Source organism: Berghia stephanieae, chromosome 7 (assembly GCF_034508935.2).
Source record: "Berghia stephanieae isolate SIO BIC M18660-M18661 chromosome 7, UCSD_Bste_1.3, whole genome shotgun sequence".
Lineage (NCBI taxonomy): Eukaryota > Metazoa > Mollusca > Gastropoda > Nudibranchia > Aeolidiidae > Berghia > Berghia stephanieae.
Window position 1 is genome coordinate 51,748,882 of NC_088366.1, and position 26,078 is coordinate 51,774,959.

General features: G+C 34.2%; 1 protein-coding gene across 1 annotated transcript; it reads right to left on the bottom strand.

Moving 5' to 3' along the window:
* Positions 1 to 195: 195 nt before the first annotated feature.
* On the bottom strand, positions 196 to 22,543 carry LOC144977451 (T-cell immunomodulatory protein-like). Its single transcript, XM_078922688.1, is given in 19 exon segments — positions 196 to 813; positions 2,617 to 2,734; positions 3,677 to 3,747; positions 3,749 to 3,760; positions 4,280 to 4,350; positions 4,353 to 4,400; positions 5,429 to 5,507; positions 6,684 to 6,730; positions 7,457 to 7,562; positions 8,520 to 8,670; positions 8,937 to 9,112; positions 10,864 to 10,952; positions 12,524 to 12,605; positions 14,565 to 14,623; positions 16,023 to 16,138; positions 17,353 to 17,424; positions 18,430 to 18,484; positions 18,968 to 19,186; positions 22,208 to 22,543. Coding segments are annotated over 19 exon segments (1,836 nt in total). The 5' UTR covers positions 22,413 to 22,543; the 3' UTR covers positions 196 to 753.
* Between the last annotated feature and the right edge of the window lie 3,535 nt (positions 22,544 to 26,078).

Sequence of the window (26,078 nt, forward strand, 5' to 3'; positions counted from 1 at the left end):
CATTCAAAGTTGTGTAAAACTGTCTGTGAATGATACAATGCAAGTTATATGAGATTGTGTAATGGCAAACTATTGTATAAGGCATTTAAGGGACAATTCCTATATTCAGCCTTTAGTAAGATAAGATAAGATAAGATGAATCAGATGCTAAAAAGTCAAATTAAAGTTAAACTGATTAAAAAAAATAATGAATTGTTTTGTTTTTTTCATGACTCAAATTATAGCATATTCATTCTCTCCAATAAAACATATCTACAAATTAAACCCAAGTCTGATATTTTGGTTATAAATTCAATTTTCAGAAACATAATCATCCCGGGCGGGTCGCGGTAGCTCAGTTGGTAGAGCACTCGCTTCACAGACAAAAGGGACCGAGATCGATCCTGGGTGCAGTTGAGATTTTATCCAAACCCCCCCCCTCCTGCTGTCCACCCAGCAGTGATTGGGTAGCTGTCTGGGTCTGTTAGATCTGTTTTAAAGTATGTTGCGATAGTACTAGCGACCTATCCTATTGCTATAGTCCGTTTCGTGCTACAGAAACCAGGATAAACTCCGGGGCTTCATGGCTCTGAAGGAATACTTTTTCACAAATCCTTCGGACATAATACTGTTTAGAGGCAGTGAGTCACGTAATTCAAATGGAAGTCTTGGATTTTAAAAAAAAAAAATTTTTTTTGGAAACGAACAACCGATAAAGAATGTGCGAGCCGAATAAGCATCAATTGGTCAAAAAAAAAGAGAAAAAAAATAAGTTTACATGGCATCGAAATGAAATCTTTGAGATTCTTGAAGCTTTTCTTTCTTGTCTTCTCTCTGGAAAAATAAAAGAATAATAACAATGATGATAATAATATAACAATGATGATGATAATAATCATAACAATGATGATGATAATAATCATAATAATAACAATGATGATGATAATAATCATAACAATGATGATGATTATAATCATAACAATGATGATGATTATAATCATAATAATAATATTAATAATAATAATAATAATATTAATAATAATAATAATAATAATAATAATAATAATAATATTAATAATAATAATAAGAATAATAATAATAATAATAATAATATTAATAATAATAATAATAATAAATAATAATAATAATAATAATAATAATAATAATAATAATAATAATAATAATAAATAATAATAATAATAATAATAAAAAATAATAATAATAATAATAATAATAATAATAATAATAATAATAATAATAATAATAATAATCATAACAAGCAGAAGAAGTAGAAGAAGTAGAAGAAGTAGAAGAAGTAGAAGAAGAAGAAGAAGTAGAAGAAGTAGAAGAAGAAGAAGAAGTAGAAGAAGTAGAAGAAGTAGAAGAAGTAGAAGAAGTAGAAGAAGTAAAAAGAAGAAGAAGAAGTAGAAGAAGTAAGAAAGAAAAGAAAAAAGTAAAGAAGAAGAGAAGAAGAAGAAAAAGTAGAAGAAGAGAGAAGAAGAAGAAGAAGTAAGAAGAAGAAGAAGAAAGAAGAAGAAGAAAGAAGAAGAAGAGAAGAAGAAGAAGAAAGAAGAAAAGAAGAAGAAGAAGAAGAAGAAGAAGAAGAAGAAGAAGAAGAAGAAGAAGAAGAGAAGAAGAAGAAGAAAGAAGAAGAAGAAGAAGAAGAAGAAGAAGAAAGAGAAGAAGAAAAGTAGAAGAAGAAGAAAAGTAGAAGAAGAAGAAGAAGTAGAAGAAGAAAAGAAGAAGAAGAAGAGGAAGAAGAAGAAGAAGAAGAAGAGGAAGAAGAAGAGGTAGATTGCATTACTCCAGTGATCAAAAATGAATATATCAAATTAAAGAAGTTAAAGAGCAGTAAAAGATGATGATCTGAACAAGTGTGTATGAAAGGTGCTAGACGAAGCAAGAAAGAAAAATGGGATGGTTTTTTAAATTCTATTTTTCTTCTTGCTTTGTCTGGCACCTTTCATACACACTTGTTCAGATCTTTAAAAAGGAATATTGCAAAGTACTTTCCATCGGACCAAACAGACTCCGCTACCCAATTACTGCTGAATGGACAGAACAGGGGGTCAGAAAGAAATCTCGACTGCACCTGGGATCGATCACGGTCCCTTTGTGTGTAATGTGAGTGCTCTACCAACTAAGCTATTGGGACTATTTGTGTCAGTGCAAGACATAATCAGTCAGAAGGTGAAAATTTTGGATTTGCATTATTTTGCATTTTCTGAAAAAATATGCTCCACAGAGCATTTTAATCTTTATTTGATGTAAATTGGGTGAATTTTCATGAAGTTCTGGTCAGATATATGGGAAAAGTATCCCGCAACTTTTCTCAAATTTCATACTTTTTCAACTTGACTAGCTATAAAAAACATTTAGAAGTGAAATTAAGCTTTGGTATTTCCCGAAGATGTACAAAAAGGGTTGATTTAATCATTTATGACAATAACTCATTTTGGTTAAAAATTGACCTTCTAACTAAACTTGGCAATATCTCAATTCAAACCTTTTCACCATCGAACTGATTATGTCATGCACTGTAACATTTAATACATGATTTTTAAAAAGGTTATAAGGTACAATATCTATACAGACAAAATAACAGGAGGAAAAATTCTCTCCTTTCCTATTCCTTACTCTTTCCCTCCAGTGTAAAAGTCCGACAATAACAGCTATAAAGGCACAGGTGCCTAACAATGAGACTCCAGTCAGCATCACCAAACGGCTTGGTGTCACATACAGCTCATGCTTCCATCTGGGAAATAGATGAGAAATTTTTTTTTAAAAATCAATGTTACAAAATAATGTAATTAAGGGGGGGAAAAATGAAAAAAAGTGATAGAGAAAAATAGATAAATAGAGAGTTAGAGAGATAGCTAGATTGATAAATAGATATATAAGAGAGGGGGGGGGGGGGGGGGGGGGGTATAGGTAATGACGGTTCAGTACTTCTTTGTCAATAGTACAGATGGCCAAGTAGTTAAGGCATTGCACTATGGGCCGAAAGGTTCCAAGTATGAGCCCCGCATCAGGGACTTTAGCTTTTTTCCTTGGGCAAAATTACTAACCCCCAATTTGCTCACTTTGGACAACATGGTTGATTCATATTGGCATCAGACGTTTGTTTAATGGATTATCTATATACCTTCATGGAATGCCTATGTGACAGAGCTGCGCGAAAGGGCATAACCTGTTAAAAAATCTTTACATTCTCTAATAATCTAAACAAAGAAATTATTGATTGGTTTTGTTTTCTTTTTACATTTGTCCAATCAAAGATCTTGTTTGTTTCTTTTTTTAGTTTTTATAAAACTAAAGTCTATCGTTGTAGGAAAAAAAAAGTTTTTTTTAAAACAAAAGTCAAGTTTTAAAAAGGATTCCAAAATAACAAAAATTGTCAAAAATCCCTGAAATGAGTTGCCAAGAATAAAACATTGATAATAGAATATTCTAAATAAGATGAAATCAACGTATATTTATTTGCATGTCTGATAACTCAAATTGCTATGGGCTTGTTGTTGTACTGGAAATACTCTCACACCAACACATAAATTTGTCCATTACATATAAAATCAAGCCCAAATTTGAATTTGATTATCAGACCTGCAAACGTGTGTGTTTAAGGTGAAATCATCATTATCCAAGAGACCATAAATGTTTGAAATAAATTTGAATGAAACAAAGGGAGGTCACTAACTTGCTTGGTTCTGACACGGGGTAAGGAATGACGATGATTTGAGAGTTTGGGATGAGAGTTGACCACGTGTTTTCGTCTTGGTTTCTGGATTGAAAAAAGGAAAAAGTTTTACAGCATCTGCTCAATCTTTTGTCGTACAAAATATATAACTTATAAAAATATGAAAGATATAAGTATAATAATATATATAAATATATAATATAAATATAACTAATATATGATGAAATAAGTAAAATAATATATGATAATATAATAATAATAATAATAATAATAATAATAATATAAATAATAATAATAATAATATAATAATAATAAATAATAAAATAATAAAAAATAATAATAAAATAATAATAATAATAATAAATAATAAATAATAATATAATAGTAATAATAATAATAAAAATAAAAATAATAATTAATAATAATAATAATAATAATATAATATAATAATAAATAATAATAATAATAATAATAATAATAATAATAATAATAATAATAATAATAATAATAATAGACATGATTATCTTTTTTGAAAATGATGGCTTGACTTGAAATTTTTTTAAAAACAACAACCGATACAACAGTTCCCTCTTTTATCTTTACCTTTCCACTAGGGTACGGGATACCCACTTCCAACTCATCCACAAAATTTGGCGTCTGCCCGAGACCAAAACGACGAATGGGAGTTGAAGGGAGAAATAGGATGACTGGGAAAGCTGGGAAGCTGGGGAAAAATAAACAAAAACAAGGATATTCTCACGTTTTATCTCATCAAAACTGGAACATCAACATTGCTACAATAAAAAAAACGACAAAAAGAACCCCCCCACCCCCCAAACAAACAAACTAACAATAACAGGACAAACAATTTCTTTTCTTAAATAGCTTTTACATGGTGCAATACAAAGATCATGTATCAAAGGCTTTTAAAAAAAACTATAAAAATTTGAGCAATTTATATAACGCAATATCACTAAAGGTGCTCAAAGCGCTTCACAAGGGGTTCCTAACCTAGAGCAACACTGAACATGAAGGACGAGGCATGATGCCTGTTAGGCAATGTTACATTTTTTTCTGACAGACACAAAGCGTGAAGCACCAGGTACTCATTTTACACCAGAGTACATTGAGAGAAAGAGAGTAAAGAGTCTTTTCCAAGGACTCAACTATGCACCCCTTCAGAGCAATACTCAAACCCTGACCTTCAAATCCGAAGACGAGTGTAATACAACAAGACCACACTAAAATAAGTGATCACTATAATTAGCTAAACAATGCTAACCATTACTGCTAAGCATTTTAAAAATGGGAAGAAAAAAGAAATCTTCCAAAATGGTAACACATTACTTAAGTCCGAAACCAATAAAAAGGTGAGAGGGAAGGGGCTAGATGAGATGGCAGAGTGGATAAGACATTGCATTGTGCCCTGAGATCCTGGGTTTTAGCCAATTTCGTTCATTTTCCTTAGCAAGATTATTACCCCCAAATTGCTCACTTTGGACACTATGGGTGATTCAGACATTTTATTGGATGAATTATCTTCTATCCTTTCATAGAATGCCTAGGATGTGACATGTAACAATACTAATGAAAGACTGTTCCCATACGAAGCCTCTCCATTTTCACTCTTTCGTTAGTATTTTCACTATCACAGGCTTCAGACAGCCCCTACCGTTTTCTACTGATATGTAACAATGCCGTGCAAAAGGGCTTAATTTTCATGTCAATGTCGTTTACTGTCCAGATACTCACCCATGCCAATTTGTTCCCCACCAGTCGGTGTGGTGCTCTCAAACTTTACTACAGGACCCACTTGGTTGACACCGTATGGCTGAGAAAAAAACAACAAACAAAAAAAACAGATGCAAATGTAGCTGTTTAAAGTTCCAAATTGAAAAAAAAAACAATGATAAATTGAATTAAATTGAGCTTTTTATATAGCGCAATATCCACTAAATGTGCTCAAAGCGCTTTACAAGGGGTCCCTGACCAACAACAACATTTAACATTTAGGACAGGACATGACGCCTGTTAGGCAATGTTATAATTTTTTCGGACAGAAACAACGCTGTTAACAGCAGGTACTCATTTTACACCTGAGTACGGTGAGAGAATGTGAATAAAGAGCCTTCTCCAAGGACTCAACTATGCGCCGAGCGAGGCTCGAACCCAGGACCTTCCGATCCGAAAGCGAGTGTCATACCACTAGACCACATAGCCGCATAGAGTAACATAAAACTCTGAAAATGTGTATAAAACAGGCTGATTTTATTTTTTTCTTCTAATTTCTTTCTGCTTTGCCTGAAATCTGAGGTTCGATCCCCAGCCTCGGCAGGCTGATTCTTCGGGAGTATCTATCTTTTCTTTTTGTATTTTTCTTTTGCCTCATCTATCACTTTTTACACATCTTTTCAGATATTTCCTCTCACAACAATGTTGCTAATTTGTCAAAAAAGCAGTAGAGAAAGATTCAAATTCATACACAAAGTGAACGTTTTGGTAAAGAGCCATTTACAATGACTCAACAATGCGCTGAGCGAGGCTCGAACCCAGGACCTTCTGGTCCAAAAGCGAGTGTCATACCACAAGCCACATAGCCGCTTACTGGGTGCAGCAGGAAGAAATGCTGAAACCGAACTAAAATCTTGACACTTTGCAACATGAAATGTTCTGCTGAAAATGCGGCTAAACTAGTAGGCTAACATGCGCATAGGTCTACGTTTGAGAAGTCAAGGCTGTAAACACGGGTTGGACAGGCCGAGGCCTTGACCAAGAGAGTTCCGTTTCACGAATCTACCTCCATACACTGAAAGGTGGCCGAATCACGTTTCGAATTTTACAGATGCAATTAGGTCATTTTACTCAAAACACGAAACGGAGGTATTTGACTCGCGATACCCATGCGCTTATAAAAAAGTATGAGGAACTGATAAGGACTTTTTAAAATAATCAATGTACTGATATAAAACTTAGTAGGTAGGTAGAAATAATTCTGATAAGACGAGACATACCGTGTTCCTGAGGGGCAGTTTTCATTGCACAGACCACTCACAACTGAAATGGGGAAATTCAAACAAATAGCAATTGAGTCAGGTGTGGTGAAATCATACAAATATCATAATTCATGATCATTTTAACAACAACAATAACAAATAATAATAATAATAATAATAATAATAATAATAATAATAATAATAATAATAATAATAATAATAATAATATAATGATAACAATAATAATAGCAATAATAATAATAATAATAATAATAAATAATAATAATAATAATAAATAATAATAATGATAACAATAATAATAGGAATAATAATAATAATAATAATAATAAAAATAAAATAATAATAATACTAATAAAATAATAATAATAATATATAATAATAATAAATAATTATAATAATAATCTTTTTCTTCAGCTTATCCCGCACTTTGCAGGGTTGCCATAATGAATGCCACATCTCCACACATCTCGGTTCATAGCATCATCATCCTCCAAGCCTAGTTTTTTCATATCGTCCTTTACCCTATCCAACCATCTAGTCTTTGGGTTATAATAATAATAATAATAATAATAATAATAATAATAATAATAATAATAATAATAATAATAATAATAATAATAAAAAAAAATAAAAAATAAAAAAATAATAATAATGATGATGATGACAATAATAATTTCCTTCTTACATACCATGTGCAGGAAATAAATTCTTATACATAACCAACAAAAGCAATCCCAGTTCAGAGCTATATATATATTTAACTCACCGACAACTTTTAGAAAACTGGCATCACTTGTAAAATCCTGCTCCACGGCTCTTATGACAACCTTGTCTTCATGGTTTTTCTCTGTCATCAAAATGTCTAACACTCCCTGGGAATATATTACCACATAACATTAATGTAATATAAATAAACATTATGTCTACTTTCAAACAGCTTATCATAACGTAACAAATACTTAACAGAAACTGTATTATTGAGGGTTGTGAGTAATTCAAATAACTTTACTGATGATGGAAAATTGATGTTGCTGAATTTGCTCGACTTATCTGCAGCCTTTGATACAATTGATCATAAAATTTTGATACAAAGGCTGCAGGGTGTATTTGGTATTACCGGCAGTGCACTCGATTGGTTTCAGTCCTATCGTGCATACAGAAGCCAGTTTGTCTCCGTTGATGGTGCTCAATCTGAGCAACAACTGTTCTTATTTGGGGTTCCTCAGGGATCTGTCGTCATGGTTATGCATATCAGAGCATAGTTCTCTTGTGTTTGTTGCTTTTATTTAAATAATTTATTCACTTTAGCATTTTACAATATAGACTCACTAAATATATTCTGCTCAGGTCAAAAATGAACATTTTTTAAAAATCTCAACAAAAAGAAATTTTAGAAATGAAAACTAATGACGCCTAAAATTTAAAGTAACCCAATGACTGTGTCTTCTATAAGACATGTCACTATGAAATGAGACTTTTGACCAGATGAGAACTGATAAGTGTATAAACTTTTCTAAATGCTATTCGTGTATTGGTCTTGACATACAATCGTAATAGATGAAGACATTCCTAAGGAACTGTATTAAATTAGAAGACAGAGAAGATTTTTTTCTTGTTAAAGTTATCTCTGTCAAAAAAAAATAAAAAATTAATAAATAAAACGTGCTTTTAGGGATCAGCTTCTAGCACATTATAAAGTATTTTTACTAAAATTTCTTATTTGAATCTGAGACTCTCAACGATTTAAGTTGAAGATAAAACAAAATTCAAGAGTCAAAGTAAAAAAAAAATCCAAAAAAATCACCACAATGGATAAAAAAGAGCCTCACATTTTCTTTGATGTCAAAAAACGTTGCTACTCCAGGTTTCCCTTTCTGAAGAGGTCTTGATGAGTCGATTCGAAATGTGCGAGAGAATCCATCGCATTTCTTGGAGTCACACTCCACGTTGTACAACAAATGGGTTGATAATTGGTCCTGGCTGATGAAATGAAACAAAAAAAAAAAAGTATCATAGATGAAAGCATGATCTAAGAAGACAGAATCGGCCCATCGCTAATTAAAGCGATTCTCTCTTAATATTTATTTTCAAAAAGAATTTATCTACCTCTCTCTATGAAACTTGTGAAAACATTGCTATTCAAGAACGCTTTTGAGCAGTAATAGTTTTTATTATTTTTTATTTATTTTATTATTATTTCTGAATGTTAAAAATCTCAAAAAAAAATATAAGCAAACAAAACTTACTCATTCTTAAAAATGGCGACAGCATCTGGATATCCATCCAAATTAAAATCTCCAATACGCAACGCAATGGGCAAGTCAAGCCAATCAGTGACCGACACCGAATTGGGAAAGGAGAGATTGGTATCTTTGTCCAGTTTGAAATCCATATTCAGGTGGTGCCATTTACCTGTTGTGTACTGAAACGATAATCACAATGAAATGCATTGTCAAAAATAAAATACTACCTATGGAACGAAAATACTGAAATATTAAACAAACAAAAAAATATGTCTGTTCACTTAGAAATTTTTGTCCAGTTTGAACTCAATATCCAGATGGTACAATTTACCTGGTAGTGTACTGAAAAGAATTAATTATGAAACGCATTTCTAAAAATTGCAGACAACACAGAGAAACACTGAAATATTAAATAAAAAATAAATATGTCTTTTAACATTGGTTTTTATTTTGTTCAGTTTGAAAATCCACATTCACATGTGCCATCTACCTGTTGTGTACTGAAACAATAATCATAGTAATATGCATTTTTTAAAATTGCAGACCATGTCAAGAAACACTTGAATACTAAAAAATTAACCAATTTACATTATGTCTTTCCCCGTGTGGTGACCGGGGTCCCTCAACTGAGAGGGTCAAGAATAGCCCAACGCCAAGCCAGCGTGTCGTAAAAGGCGACTAATGGTGTGTGATTCCCCCATCTTTAAGTCACCTGGTCCTCCAGGATGGGGGTTGGCAAAGGGTTAACTCTCCTTTCCGTTAAAGTCAAACCGTTACAGAAATGCAGACGGACAAACCAAATCCTTTTTTTAGCTTGTTAGCTCAGGATAGAGAAGGATGGAAACTGTTTGTCTGTGGCCTATACCCTGACCCAGGGTGAAAAAGGCAATGATGATGATGACATTATGTCTTAATTTTTTTTTCTCCAAATAATCATAAATCAAATGATGACAAAATTCACGGATCGTCAAAGTTCAAGTTATTATTAAACTGCTAGAATTGGTGGACTGTAAAAGATTTTGAACAAAAATGAATATAACAGCTTCCAAAAAGAATAAAATACTCAACAGGGGATGCTTCGAGCTCAAAACCCTTCCTCAGACAACAACAAAAAAGTTGGAGGGTCAATTATAAAATAGTTTTCAAAACAAAATGAATTTTTCGTAATGGTGAGGAGGATCTTCAACACAACAGAGTCAAATACCATTACTGAAAAGAACTGAAATAAGGAAGAATACAGCAGCTTTAATACAGAAAAATATCCCCTTTCAGAACTGTTCCATTCTCAATTCATTATGAAGCCATCAACAATTCCAATTTGGTTCTATTGAGCATATGAATCCTTCTCTAAAACATTGTTCTTTGTTAAGCTAGTATATCAAATATTGTGTATTATTCCAGCCCTTACATTGGAAAACCCTATCATTTATTAGTAAATACGTAATCGTTGAATAATACGTTGAACGCGATGAATACAAATCTTATTCAACGATTGCAGAATATTTATGAAATAAGGTGCATAAAAGCAGCTGATTGGTAATTTTAAATAAACTTGTGGTGCACATGTACGTTTTTATTTTTGGGTCAAATTGTCATTCAAGCAGAAGGAGAAAAATACAAATTATGGTGAATAGAAGTATTAATACCATATCATTTGGTCACAAATTATCTAATAATCTTACTTGGAGGGACAGAATAAACGTATTCTTTCATTTCTTTGTATTTATTAAATCGTTATATTTTTATTGTGCAACAACACACACTCGAAAGTTCATTGTGTTATTGGGCACGATAAAAATAACTCGTTTAATAAATACAAAGAGATGAAAGAATCGTATATTGTATTTGTTTTTTGTTTTTCATTTTCTGTTCAATCACTAAGCACCATTATCAAGCAGTCAAGAATTGACCTTCACAATTTAGCACTCACCTTGTTTGCTGACCACACAAAGACAGCGCTGTTCTTGCAGTTCTTATCCAAACAACCCGGTAGAATAATATTCAGCTCATGATTCCCGCCTGAAATTAATTACAGAATCAATCGTCAATTCCAAGCAACTTTTTAAAAAAGTCCTTAGTATTTTATCACCAGGCTAGTTCAACATAAAGATTTAAACACTGAAATTGAAATTTAGTTTTTCAATCAAATTTCAGTAGGCTTCAACAGTCGTGACGTCACTTCCATCGTAATGACACATAGTAACTTAGTAACTGGTTCTAAACTATCGGAAAAATAATGGACGCCCTATGAAATAGTTCTCCGACGAGCATAAAAGTGTATCCAGGGAGAAAAACATTATAAATCTGATCATGTTTTGACTTTTATACATTCTGATCACGTGGCATGTGAAAAAGTTCTAGCCACATGAAGAATTAAAAGTACTGATTTTCTTTGTTTAGAACCAAGCTGCTAGTTGCTGGACGGACGTGACATCAGGCTATTGAATCCTATTGTTCAGCTTTTACTGTTAAATCAATCACCTCCACAGTTTCAGAGAAAATATGAAGTGTTTGATACACGATAAAACCAAATTTACAAAAGACATAGACAACGATTAAACCTTAATAATTGTCTTGTAAAAATAAGTAAAATATCTTTTTAAAAAAATAAAAAACAATTTTCAGATGAACTCGAAATTTGAGTTTATGCATTAACCCTCTCCTTATTAACTATAGGAAAATCGTCACATTCGTTACGATACAACCAACATTTTTCTTATTCAAATTTCTTTTGTGCATTATAAAATTTAAAGAAAATGAACAGTGTGTTGTAGAGCATGTTTTGCTAAAGAAAATTTGTATCGCAAGAACTTACTGCTAATGTGTCTGAGTGATAAAAAAATCTATTTTGTGTTAGTTGGGTGTGAAGTTTTGGGGGAAATCCTGAAAATGGCTGGTAAGGAGAGGATTAAACAAATACCTACAGTCATTTTTCTCATGAAAAGCATATCAATTAAACATTATGAAGTCCACTGGGCATGGTAAATACATGGAAATGCTCATAATATTTATTTATCTCTATCAAATTAACACAACTGTTGTAATTTACATGTTTTATTTGATGCTATGCGTTTATCTAAAATACTCGTAACATCTGCCAGTCAGATATATAACGTACCAAAACACAAAACTATGTGTAACTTTAAACATAATTTATAATTTGATTGATAAAATTTTGTGAGAACTACTCATTAAAACGACTGTGTAAAAACAATAACAAAGAGCTAAACTATCGGAACTCCCATACCTATTATGTGCGGCTATGTGGTCTAGTGGTATGACACTCGCTTTCGGATCGGAAGATCCTGGGTTCGAGCCTAGCTCGGCGCATAGTTGAGTCCTTGGAAAAAGTTCTTTACTCACATTCTCTCACTGTACTCAGATGTAAAATGAGTACCTACCTGGCCGTTAACAGCATTGTCTCTGTCCGAAAAAAATTGTAATATCGCCTAACAGGTATCATGTCTCGTTCTACACGTTACGTGTTGCTGTTGGTCAGGGCCCCTTGTAAAGCGCTTTGAGCATGTTTAGTGGATATTGCGCTATATAAAAGCTCTTTTGTTTTGTTTTTTTTATTATCAAAAACTCACTCAAATCCACATAGGAAGCTTGTCCGATGACTTTGAGCTCAGACGGCGCTGCAACACTTCTATCCCATGTCAGTGAACCGTCCTGGAAAAATAATTATTTGCTTGTTTTTAAAAGGATTCTACAGGGCACCATTTTTTTTTTTGGTCCTTTCGAGTAAAATAATAGCGTTATTATATCAGTGCTGATGGTGACAAAAAGGGTATGTGGTCTAGTGGTATGACACTCGCTTTCGGATCGGAAGGTCCTGGGTTCGAGCCTCGCGCTCGGCACATATTGAGTCCTTGGAAAAGGCTCTTTACTCACATTCTCTCACCATACTCAGGTGTAAAATGAGTACCTGGCCGTTAACAACGTTGTCTTTGTCCGGAAAATTGTAATGTTGCCTAACAGGCGTTATGTCCTGTCCTACATGTTAAATGTTGCTGTTGACCAGGGACCCATTGTAAAGCGCTTTGAGCACGTTTAGTGGATATTGCGCTCTATAACAGCTCAATTTTTAAAATTTTTTTCAAAAAGGAGGAAAATTATGAATGGTTTTATTTACGCCACATGTTTACTTCACTAACCCCCCACTTTCAGAGCCATTGAGATGATAAACTACTCTAGCTATCTTCTGAATAGTGGGGGAAACTGCACCAGTTTGTTCCACCACATATCAAATCTCTCAAAGCCAGATAATTTAATTATGGAAAGTATCATTTCTTTAAAGGAGGAAATTCCTCCTTTGACACAAAAATCGCGGATTTGCGCAGATCCGAGGAAAACCATCAGCACTGATATATATATATATATATATCGATGGCGCGTTGATCAAACCTCTGAAGTAGCATCTTGCGATACTATACTTCAGAGGTTTGATCAACGGGCCATCGATATATAAAACACTCTGCTCGACAGGCAACCAGTGTAGTGTCCAAAAAAGTGGTGCAGTGTGACTGCTTTCGATGACTCTTCTTCATTTTCATTATAAATGATTTTGGCAGCGTGATTTGCACTGAAGCCTGTCAAGCAGATGGTTTGGAATTTTATACATCCAAGCATAAAACAGCCCACCCAGGTTTGAGAGTGTTTTGTTTTTTTCCAAGATGAGGGTCATTTAAATCGATTGGTATTTGAAGAACGAGTTTTCTGGCCAAATTTTAAAATATCAGTTTTTCTAGAATACAGCAACATGGGCCTAATGGCTCTGAAGGACTAATACTGATTCTTACTTGTCTGTAAACAAATGTGAGAAGTATATTTCTTTCATCTACAGCAATCAATGAACAAGTATCCCCTTCAGTCATGTGGCCGTGTGAAAATTATGAGCGACTATGTGGTTTTGTGGTATGAATGACACTCGTTTTCGGATCGGAGGGTCCTGGGTTCGAGCCTCACTCGGATAGTTGAGTCGTTGGAAAAATGCTCTTTACTCACATTCTCTCACTGTACTCAGGTGTAAAATGAGTACCTGGCCGTTAAACAGCGTTGTCTCTGTCGGAAAAAAAATGTAATATCGCCTAACATGCGTCATGTATCGTTCTACAAGTTACAAGTTGCTGTTGGTCAGGGGCCCCTTATAAAGTGCTTTGAGCACATTAAGTGGATATTGCACTATGTAAAAGCTCATGTTTAAGAATGTTTTTCAAATCACTCAGTACAAATAAAAAGACTTTGCTTAACCCTCTCCTTACCACCTGCAGCAAAATCGTCACATTTGTTACGACACAATATACGTATTTTCTTATTCAAATTTATTTTGTACATCACAAACTTTAAAGAATGATCTTTGTTTAATTCATAAGAACATAAAGTTGTTTTGTAGAGAGCTCTTTTGAGTTTAAAAAATAAATATTTCTGCGGGGTAAGCATGTCATTTTGGGAAACAGGCGTCATGTCCCGTCCTAAATGTTAAATGTTGCTGTTGGCCAGGGACCCCTTGTAAAGCGCTTTGAGCAAATTTAGTGGATATTGCACTATATAAAAGCTCATTAAAAAAAACAAACAATTTAAATACTGAACAGGATCGGTAAGGAGAGAGTAAAGCAACAGTGTTCTCACCTTATTCAACCAAAACTCCAAATAAACCACACCGTCCTTCTCGGAGACGGCACACAAATCTGTCAATAGAAAAAATGAAACATTTTTCACCTAAAACTAAAAATAAAAATTTTTAAGTGATTCTTATTTGAGAGAGAAAAAAAAACAGTAAAAAAAAAGCAAAAACAAAACATAAATTGGGAACAAAAAGAAAAAAAAAAAACACCACTCGCACTCGCTTCACATGCAAAATGATCTATATCGGTTCCAAGTTTTTAAAAAACCCCAGTAAAATAAAACAAAAACAAAAAATAAATTGGGGGGAAAAAAACCCAGAAAAAACCCCCCCAAAAAACACCACTCGCACTCGCTTCACATGCAAAGGGATCTAAATCAGTTCCAAACGCAGTCGAGAGTTTTTTTCTGACCCTCCCCCCTCTGTCCATCCAGCAGTGATTCAGTGGCTGGATCTGTTAGATCTGGTGGAAAGTACTTTGTGATAGACTAATGTCCTATCCACAGGGTAGCAAGCAAATGCTATTGACCATTTCACCTTTCATTCAAAGATGTAACAACCAGTAATGTTTTATGTTCTTAAGGGTTTTAAAGCACTTGCAACACATTTAGATCATTTCAGCGCTAGTAAAAAGGTAGAAAAAAAATACTTTTGAGATAAACAATTAAAAGCTCACAAGAAAAGTAAGACAAAGGGGAATGGTACAAATAATGAACAGATGTAGATTCAAAGCGCATAGTTTGAGATAACCTAAAAGTCTCATCTAGCCACAAGCACAGGATCCCAGAAAGAAGAACACACTCAAATGTTTATTCAAAACAACAAATAAAACAATATATAACAGAGAGATGATTTACAAGGGAAAAAAAATTATCATCTCCCACAACTAAAACATTTGACTGTTTCCCTCCCAGCCAAGGACTCCGACAAGGGAAAGGACAAAACCAAGTGATCTCATTCCAAGATTAAGAAAAAAAGTAAGTTGGAAAACTGATATAGGGTTATAGAAGACACAGTAAGTGACCTCTCTGCCCACCACGGAAGGTCAGGAATCCCAACCAGTAACCACAACATCATCTGCCCCCACTGATTTAATAATAATAAAAATAATAATAATAATAAAAATAATAATAATAATAATAATAATAATAATAATAATAATAATAATAATAATAATAATAATAATAATAATAATAATAATAATAATAATAATAATGCGTAATCTCCATAGCTCCCCTTTCCAAAAGTTCTCGGAAGCACTTATACATATATGAACATGCATTCATGTATATCATTCAACAAAACCAATAAAATCACTCACAGTACACTGAAAGGAAATACTTTGTCTTAAAAAAGAGGCTTTAAAGGAGGACAGAGAATTACGGTGTCTGGTGTCCGCTGAAATATTAAACACTATATATCTTATTAATTCCACGAACAATATAAATAAAAATGTCCCAAACCTGCGGTTAGGTCTCCATTAATATCAAGAAAAGCACTGGAGTGACGATTCCTCAATGGTGGAAGGTCTTTGCTTGAGTAATTGGACATAGGAACCAGGGTATACGACCCTTTTTTACTGTAAGGAAGGGATTAAAAAGACATGGAAAAAATATAAAGATTTGAAAATTCTTTAAAAATACAATATGTAAATAAAATTTTTAATGTAACTATCGGATAATATGGGGTCGCAATAGCTCAGATGGTAGGGCATTCGATTCTTATGCAAAGGGACCAATATAAATCCATGGTGATGCCGAGCTTTTTTCTGACCCCTGTCCACCCAGCAATGACTGGGTAGATGGATCCGTTAGACCTAGTGGAAAGTACTTTATGACAGACTAGCGCACTATCCAATGTGTAACAAGCAAATGCTAATGTCCGCTTAACACTATAAAAACTGGTATAAACTCTGGCTCCATGGGCCTTATGGCTCTGAGGGACTACATGCCCATCATTGCTTGGTTGGATTTTGGTCTCACTTTGCCTCACCCAAGGAACACACCACAGCAGGTCATGTGATATAAATATTACTCACTGAATCAAAATATTATCAATCCCATCTCCAAGAAACTTTGGGGGAAACAAAATCAAAGACAGACTTGGCATTGAAAATGGATCCTCAGGACTTCTCTTAATTTATAAAAACAAAATGGGAAAGTCTGTTACAACAGGGCATCGGAATCAGTCCATGGGAACTGATGCACAATTTTGATAATGCACCAGAAATCAGTATCATAGTGGCCAACTTTTCAAACAGCTAAAATGGGAAACACCGCTACACAAAACAGCTGTATGTTTGGACTATTATACAATATAATCTAGATTTAAAAGTAGAGAATGGTGGTGACTGCCTGAAGCCTGGGATCGGGAAAATACTAATGAAAGAGTGATAATGGAGAGGCTTCAGATGGGAACAATACAGACAATGTATTGTTCCCATCCGAAGTATTTCCATTATCACTCTTTTGTTAGTCATCTAGATTTAGAACTTTGTCTGTACCTTGCTAGGTAAAAAAGCATAATCCTGTGACATACAAGGGACATTTCCACACACACAAACAGTTCAATTTTTTTTCTTCTTCAATTTTTCTCAGATTACCAAATTGGGACAGTCCCGATTTCATCAGGATAGTTGACAGCTCTGTAATATTTAGTGTGTTATGAGGACAAAGCAACACACCACAATTAAAACGTCCAGCTTTGCTCAGGACTAGTAAAGAAATCAATATCAAATTTAAATTATTTAATAAAATACTTCATATGATAACATTTTTGATTAAAAATCCTTACTCAAAAATCCAGAATGCTCTTTGTCCATTCTTGGTCTCTCCAAAGAGATCTGGGATCATGTCACCATTAGCACTGCAGATTCAATTGACAACAAAATGAATAAATAAAAAGGCTTTAAACACAAAGCGAATATTTTTCTTTTGATATCAGTTTAAACAAATAAATATATATGTTTACAATGCTTTCATATTATATTTAGTACATCCTTTAAACTTAGGAAAGCTTAACTGTTGATAACTCAACAGCAGCAACAACAACAACAGCAATAAATAATAATAATAATAATAATAATAATAATAATAATAATAATAATAATAATAATAATAATAATAATAATAATAATAACAATAATAATAACAATAATAATGATAATAATAATAATAATAATAATAATAATAATAATAATAATAATAAATAATAATAATAATAACAATAATAATAATAATAATAATAATAAATAATAATAATAATAATAATAACAATAATAGAAAATTGCTGTTGCTAAACATGGCTTTTTACACTCTCACCAAAACATCAGTGTTTCACATTTTTATTTGCTCTTGTTAGAACAAACTATATTCAAGAATTTCCTTGACCAAATTATTTTTTCAAATGATTGGTTCTTTTCATATAGATAGTTCCCCATTCAGAAAAACAACAGCCTAAATTCAAAGTAGCCAAGTGCTTAGTACATTATTACCAATCGTGTTTGGTTTGTGTTCCTGTTAGATTGTTTTGCTTTGCTGACATCAATACGATACACCATTTTGAGAGAGTATTCTGAAATCTAAAATGCCATTTCAACATTGAAATTTATGCTATGCTAACGCACACCTTTTCATAAGATCTGTACTATTCAAAGTTTGTTAACATTTTTCCATGCTCATCTTTTAAGCAGTATTTTTTTTTGTTTTCAGTTCCATTAATTCATAAAAATAAAAGATTAAATGTATTTGTAAAAACCTCTAAAATTCTTTCCTATCATACCGTTTCTCAAAGTATAGGCCCTGCTGTAATATACTCAAATTTTGTAATTTTTTTTCTAATTGGTTTCAGTAATTTGAGTTATCTACTTACTCTACTACGACTGGCTGGTCCTTTAAAGTTTCATTCAAAGTCAGGTAAGGCGGCTCTAAAGGAAAAAAAAAATTGCAACTTTGAAAATAAAAATCATAAAAATATATTGTGCATTTCCAGCTATTTTTCTGTAAATCACCCCCAAAAAAATTTAAAAATTGATAAATAAAATAAAATAAAATTATATTTATTTATAAATATACATTCAATGCTATACAATAAACTGTTAGGCACCCAATTTTAATCAACAGTCTAACAGCATCAATAGTTTCAGTCAAAAACTGTTCAAAAAGTAAAACTGAGCAGATAAAGGTTGTGGGCTGTAAATGTAATGAATAAAACTGAAGATAACAACAGTGTTGAAAAAAAAGAACATAATACCAAACACGGAATATTTTAGGCTAAAAACATTACTTCAGCCAATAACAAAAACAACTTTTAAAAAACGACCTTTTGGCATGTCCTCATATACATACATACATATGTATATACATTGCGCCAATTTTTACGAAAGGTATTAAATAATCACTCATTTTACCTCTGGACTTTTTCCCATCATAAATTTCAACAATGATAGACGACTTGTCCTTCTGGCGAGTCACCAACACATCCATCTGAGCATCAGACTTAAAGTCACCTGGCACAACGCTTGTTATTTTGATATCCGATTCTTTCCCTTCGATGAAGTGATTCTTCTTGAAGTCAACCTGGTCGTTTTTCAAGTCATGGTCTGCTTCGTAAACAAACACCGATTTTCCTGTTATGAATCGAAATTAAACAGAAAATAAATGTCGATAATTCCATCAGACTACAAACTTATGGAACAGGTTAACTCTCTCGAGTTCCCCCTCATTGAAAATAGAACAATTTTTTTCGATTTTCCATGCAAATGCACTCGAGATAGTTAAACAGTTAACTCATATATACATTGTCTATGAGTACTGTGAGCGCTTTGCAGTAAACCTGGTAATCTGTTGAGCTCATTTGAATTTTAGAGTTAAGCACTTTAAGCTCAGATCTCAAAGCCAGCAGAGGAAGGTGATAAAATAATCCATGTATGTTCTCGAGTTTATCTGAAGTACAAAGTACGAAGCACACATGATAAAGTTAGACAGAAGGGAATAGTTCAAGAATAACTGGAGTAGATCCCACAAGTAATATTTCCATTTGTCTAGTCGTGTACTAATAATGCCACACAAACTCAAATATTTGCAAACAGTTTAAAAGACGGCTGTCATTATTCCCAGACACCTGTCTGGGGATAATAAAAATTCGTTATCCCCAGACAGGTGTCTGGGGATAACCAATTTTTGTTATCCCCAGACACCTGTCTGAGGATACTATCCCCAGACGCATGTAGCAAGTGGGCAGAAAGATTTTATGCAAAATGCCAAACTAGACTAGGCGTGAAAAATACCAAATATTCTGGAAAAAATACTAGTGGTTGTGTCCCAAAACAGTTAATATATCAAGTGATATTTAACACAAGATGAAAGTAAATAGTGATCAAATGTCAAATCCAGCTCTTTTAAAAAAAAATATTTTAAAGCAAATGGATCAATGAAATTTCTTTTGTTACTTTGATCTGAAAACGTCAAACTGGCAATTCGACTTTTTATTTTCAACCAGGAAGAAAGTTGTTAATCATCAAATCTGTTCATAGTCCACCAACCATTTAAATTTTCATTACCAACCTACCTGTTAACTTTATTGATCATCTCTTGTTTCTATAATTTGCTCATTCTGGCCACAATTTTGGGGACGATCGGGAATAATTTTTATGTCGCGGACGAAATCCTAGGCCATGGTGTTGTTCGCCCCAAAGCCCAAAACCCACACCTGTTATTTTCCTGTCTGCTTCACACAAGACAATACAATTTAGTATCACTCGTCCACAAAACTAGATCCAACAACATATTTTTATTCGAATCAGAGATGAAAATAACTACCAAAACAAGGAAGCAAAAATGGTGGAAATATGTTTAGCTCATATATGAATTTAAAATATTCCGATAGCGGTGTGGATAGGCAGCTCAGTGGGTAAGGCCACCTTTCATTTTACTACTTTTAGCTGCACAGATTCGACCCAGTCGCGACTCCCCCCCCCCCCCCCCCCCCCCCCCCCCCCACTCATTTTTTTTTTTTTTTTAACTTTTTTTACTTTTCTTTCTTTCTTCCCAATTGATTTTCATTGTTTTCACTTTTGTTCCGAGTTCCGAGCAAGAGTTTTTTTTTAATCAGTTGAATTTTTTATTTCTCCGATAATATTATTTCATTATTTAATTTGCTCTAGATCTATTATTGTTTTTTTTTTTTGTTTTGGTCAATGATAATAATAATAATAATAATAATAATAATAATAATAATAATAATAATAATAATAATAATAATAATAATAATAATAATAATAATAATATAAATAATAATAATAATAATAATAATAATAATAATAATAATAATAATAATAATAATAATTGTAATATTTGTTATTATTATTACTATTACTATTACCATCATAATCATTATTATATTATTATCAATAATAGTATTATTTTTATTATTAATACTCTTATTATCATACTATTACTATTATTATTATTATTATTATTATTATTATTATTATTGTTAACACTATTCCCTGCTCCGAGGGAAATCTCTCTTTTTCTTTTTTTTTATATTTTGACCTAAACCTTAGAGTTTTTTGTTTGCTAAACCTTTATGTAAATGTTCCGTTTCTGAGCATGAATTTCTTAAATTGTTTTTATTTTTAAAACAATTATTGTTTTTATTTTTAAAACAATTATTGTTTTTTTTTTCCTCCTCTATCTGACCATTTGGTCGCTCTCTGAAAATTTCTGTTTGTTTGCTTTTTAATTATTTATTCTTTTTAGACACTCTTTGAGATCGGAGTGGGGACGAATATATTTGCTAGAAACTAGAAAAAAACAAGAGAGAGAGAGAGAGAGAGAGAGAGAGAGAGAGAGAGAGAGAGAGAGAGAGAGAGAGAGAGAGTTTAATAATTAAAAAAAAAGGTGGGGGGAGGATGGATGGGACATTTATCCCTTTCAACGTTATGTAAAAAGAAGACGGAATTTAAATAAAAAACAAAAAATGTGACGTTACCAGGATTCGAACCCACAACGTCGATTATGGTCAAACTTCCAGGCCAGACGACTAAACCATTCGGCCATGACACCCACTTCGAAGTCGACGCATATTGTGCATATGTAGTAACAACTGATTTTAATGTTGGTTAATTTTATGTTTTTATAGATATTTTATTAACTTTCCTTATTTCTATGTGCATCTGGAAACATTCCATATTCTGGAATGTGGATAATTGTTTAAAAGAGCGGAGTTTCAAATATGCGTCTGGGGATAATGAAAATTCGTTATCCCCAGACAGGTGTCTGGGGATAACAAATTTTTATTATCCCCAGACAGGTGTCTGGGGATAATCACAGCGCCAAAAGACAGACAGACATCTTAATTTTAATTAATGAAATTAAGAAGAAACATCCTTCATCAATACATGGGTGGCCAAAATATTTTTCAGCTAACCTAAAACTGATCACATAGTTCTCTTTTTTTTCTGTGAAAAAGTTATTTAAAAACTAAAAACAAAACAAGCAAACAAACTAATAAACAAACAAAAAAATTTTAAAAGTGCATCAGCGGGAACCACATCATTTTTATTTTTTTCCTCTGGAAAGACAACCCTTAATGGTTTTAGTTTTCTACGTAACTATCATTTACAACTCCTATCATATGAGCTTACCATCACTGGAGAGAACGAAAATATCTGTAGCTTTATTGGAATCAAAATCGCCGAAAGCAGCGATTATACCTTGGGGAGAACTTGTCTCAAATATGTTCGAGGTTACATCAGATAACGACGAATATATTCCGCTCACGCAAATCAATATTATAATAAAAAGCCGTAATATGATGTTATTAATTTTGTTAATCTTTAAAATGACCATCGTGAAAGAAGCAAATGATTTGGATACATGAAATATGAAAACACCGTAGCCTGGTACTGATACTGATACAAGAAAAGTGACAAGTGTTTTGTTGTTTCGTCCCTAGTTTCTGTTTGACTCATCCCCACCCTTTTAGTATTTTATTTCCGGGTCGAACAGAATAACTATTACCTCCCTTCAATGGAACTCTTCATTCTTCATTCTCCTCTCTCTCTCTCTCTCTCTCTCTCTCTCTCTCTCTCTCTCTCTCTCTCTCTCTCTCTCTCTCTCTCTCTCTCACATTATCGTCACCACCACCACCACCACCATCGTCGTCATTATCATCATCATCATCGTCATCATCATTTGCATCAATAATACACTAATATGACTGTTGCAAGAGTGATTAAAGGCCTACTTCAGCCTAAGGCTTAGTAGATTGTCACGAAACAGTTTGTTACAGCGGAGGATGTAGAGAGAATGATGGTCAGATAAGTAAACTCAATCAGGAAGAGGTCGAGGGGTCCCGATAACTCAGTTGGTAGAGCACTCGTTTCACACGCAAAGGGACCGAAATCGATCCCGGGTGCATTCGAGATTTTTTCTGACCCTCCTCTCCACCCAGCAGTGTTTGGGTAGGTAGGCTAGCTGGCGGAAAGTACTTTGCGACAGACTAGCGTCATATCCAAAGGATAACACGCATTTGCTATTGTCCGTTTCACGCTATAGAAACCGGGATAAACTCCGGCTCCATGGGCCTAATGGCTCTGAAGGACTATGTATTTTGTGCGGCTATGCGGTATTGTGGTATGACACTCGCTTTCGGATCGGAAGGTCCTGGGTTCGAGCCTCTCTCGGCGCATAGTTGAGACCTTGGAGAAAGCTCTTTACTCACATTCTCTCACCGTACTCAGGAGTAAAATGAGTACCTGGCTGTTAACAGCATTATCCCTGTCCGAAAAAAATTGTAATATCGCCTAACAGGCGTCATGTCCCATCCTAAATGTTAAATGTTGCTGTTGGCCAGGGACACAAAATACAGCGCCTTGAGCACGTTAAGTGGATATTGCTATATATAAAAGCTCTATTTTTTAACTTTCAAAAGTGATAGAAGCCTTCCGCCATCGTTACTACTACTGAATAACAGATTTATAAAGGAGAAAATTCCCTTTATTCATCCCATAGGGGAAATTTGTCTCTGGGGTCTATTCCAAGGGAAGACTGGAATAACGCAGGCGTCAGCCGCAATGCAGCGCCGCAAATTAAGCTGGGGCGAGATGACTTGCTCAAGGCCACACAGCGCAGCGGCAGATGATCGAACTCGGTACCTTTCGGATATGAAGCAAAGACCGTACCGCTGAGCCACGCTGTCACCTAGGACAGGAAACAACATCAGGAAGCAACTTCTAAAACCTCCTTAGTCACTCACGGATAGAAAATGAGTTAACAACATGTGCAATATTTTTCTATTCGACACCTTAGGATCACCACCGCCATCATCATTATTAGAATAATAGGGGGGGGGGGGGGGGGGGGGGGAGCGTGGCTCAGCGGTATGGTCTTTGCTTCATACCCAAAAGGTACCGAGTTCGATCATTCACCGCCGCGCTGTTTGGCCTTGAGCAAGTCACCTCGCCCAAGCTCAATTTGCGGCGCTGCACTGCTGCTGCTGCTGACGCCTGGGTTATTCCAGTCTTCCCTTGGAATAGACCCTACAGAAAAATTTGCCCCTTTGGATGAATAAAGGGAAGTTTATTTATTTTATTATTTATTACCTTATAAAATTTGAAGTTTCAAAACACTCAGTGTATTGTTCTAAACGTGCTCAAAGCGCTTTACAATTGTTCTCTGACAAACAGTAACACGTAACATACAGAACAAGACATGACGCCTGCTAGGCGATATTATGTATAACAAAGCTTTTTTTTTTCTACCGAGACAACACTGTTAACGGCCAGTTACTCATTTTATACCTGAGTACAGTGAGAGAATGTGAGTAAATAACTTTTTCCAATGACTCAACCATGCGCCGAGAGAGGCTCAAACCCAGGACCTTCCGTGTCATGCCACAAGACCACACAGCGGCACATCAGCTCTCTAAAGCAATTTATTGAACACCTTAGAATCTTACTTACTTAATCCTCTTCGCGAGGCACATAGGGCATCCACCAGACATCTCCATTTTTTGCTATCAGTTGCTTTTGTGGTGGCTGTATTCCAGAACAAGCCTTCTTCCTTTATTTCTTTTTCCATGGTCCTTCACCGGGTTTCTTTGGGTCTTCCCCGCGTTCTCTTCCCATCTGCTATCTGTCCAGTACAGGGCTGTCTTGGGAAGTGAACATTTTCCCATTCTGGCCACGAGACCCAGCCAATGCCATCTTCTTCTTTTTACTTTGCTTTCCTAGAATCACCGGAGAAAATTTGGAGTATCAAAACACTCAGCGTAATGTTCTATGTGGCAAACAAGACACGTATTCTGCACGGAAGTCATAAACCAGTTAACTGCTTGTTTTGTTTTTAAGGGTTTTATGGCGCTTGCAACACATTAAGGTCAAATCAGCGCCAGTAAAAAGGTAGAAAATGGGATAGTAAAAAGTTCTAGAATGACAATTAAAGCACAAAAGAAAACTTGAGACAAAGGGGAATTGGTTCAAATAGGGAACAGATGTAGATTCCAAGAGCACACCGTCAGAGTACTTAGTTTGAGATCACCTAAAAGTCTCATCCAGACACAAGCACATGTCCCAACTAAGAGGAATACACTCAAATGTTCACAAATCATATAATATAATATTATGTAAACTAAACATAATACAATGCATAACAGAGAGATGATTTACAAGGAGAAAATATCATCTCCCAAAACTATAACTATACATTCGACTGTTTCCCTCCCATCCAAAGAACCCTGACCAGGGTCAAGACAAAACTAAGTCATTCCAAGACAACGACAGGAAACAATTGGAAAACGGGTATGGGGGGATAGAAGACACATCATGTACTTCCCTGCCCACTATGGGAGGTCAGGATCCCCACCCAACCAGTTAACTGTCGTACTCTGGAAAAACTCGTATTCAAAATCTGGCCAGAAAACTCGTTCTTCAAATATCGATCGGTTTAAATTACCCTCATTTTGGTAAAAAATCTCAAGCCAGAGATTTCAAGGAAGACTTTGCGAATACCCAGGTTTGAGAGCTTTTGTCAAGATGGGGGTTATTTAGATCGTCGATATTTGAAGGACGAATTTTCTGGCCAATTTTTTAAATACGAGTATGGAAGTTACATGGTAAAAAAAAAATTGACCCCCCCCCCCCCCCCCCAAAAAAAAAAAATAAATAAAAATAAAATAAAAATAAAATAATGGTAGTTTTCTCTAGAATTGCGGCTTAGCAGAGTTTGAACGTCATCTTCTCAAATGTGAAAACTGAAGTGAGGAAAGGATATAGGGAGGACTGGAGTGTGTGTGTGTGTGTGTGTGTGTGTGTGTGTGTGTGTGTGTGGAGAGGGGGGGGAGGGGGGGGGTAGTCAAGTCGATAAACATGATGTTACACGCTAGTCTGATAACAGAGTGTTTCAAGTATAACTTACCTAACGTTATGTCATATCTAGAACGCCTGATATAATAGCATTCGCTGAATAAGACATTTCCCAGATTGGGTCAGATAATGACCGTTATACGTAATGTAC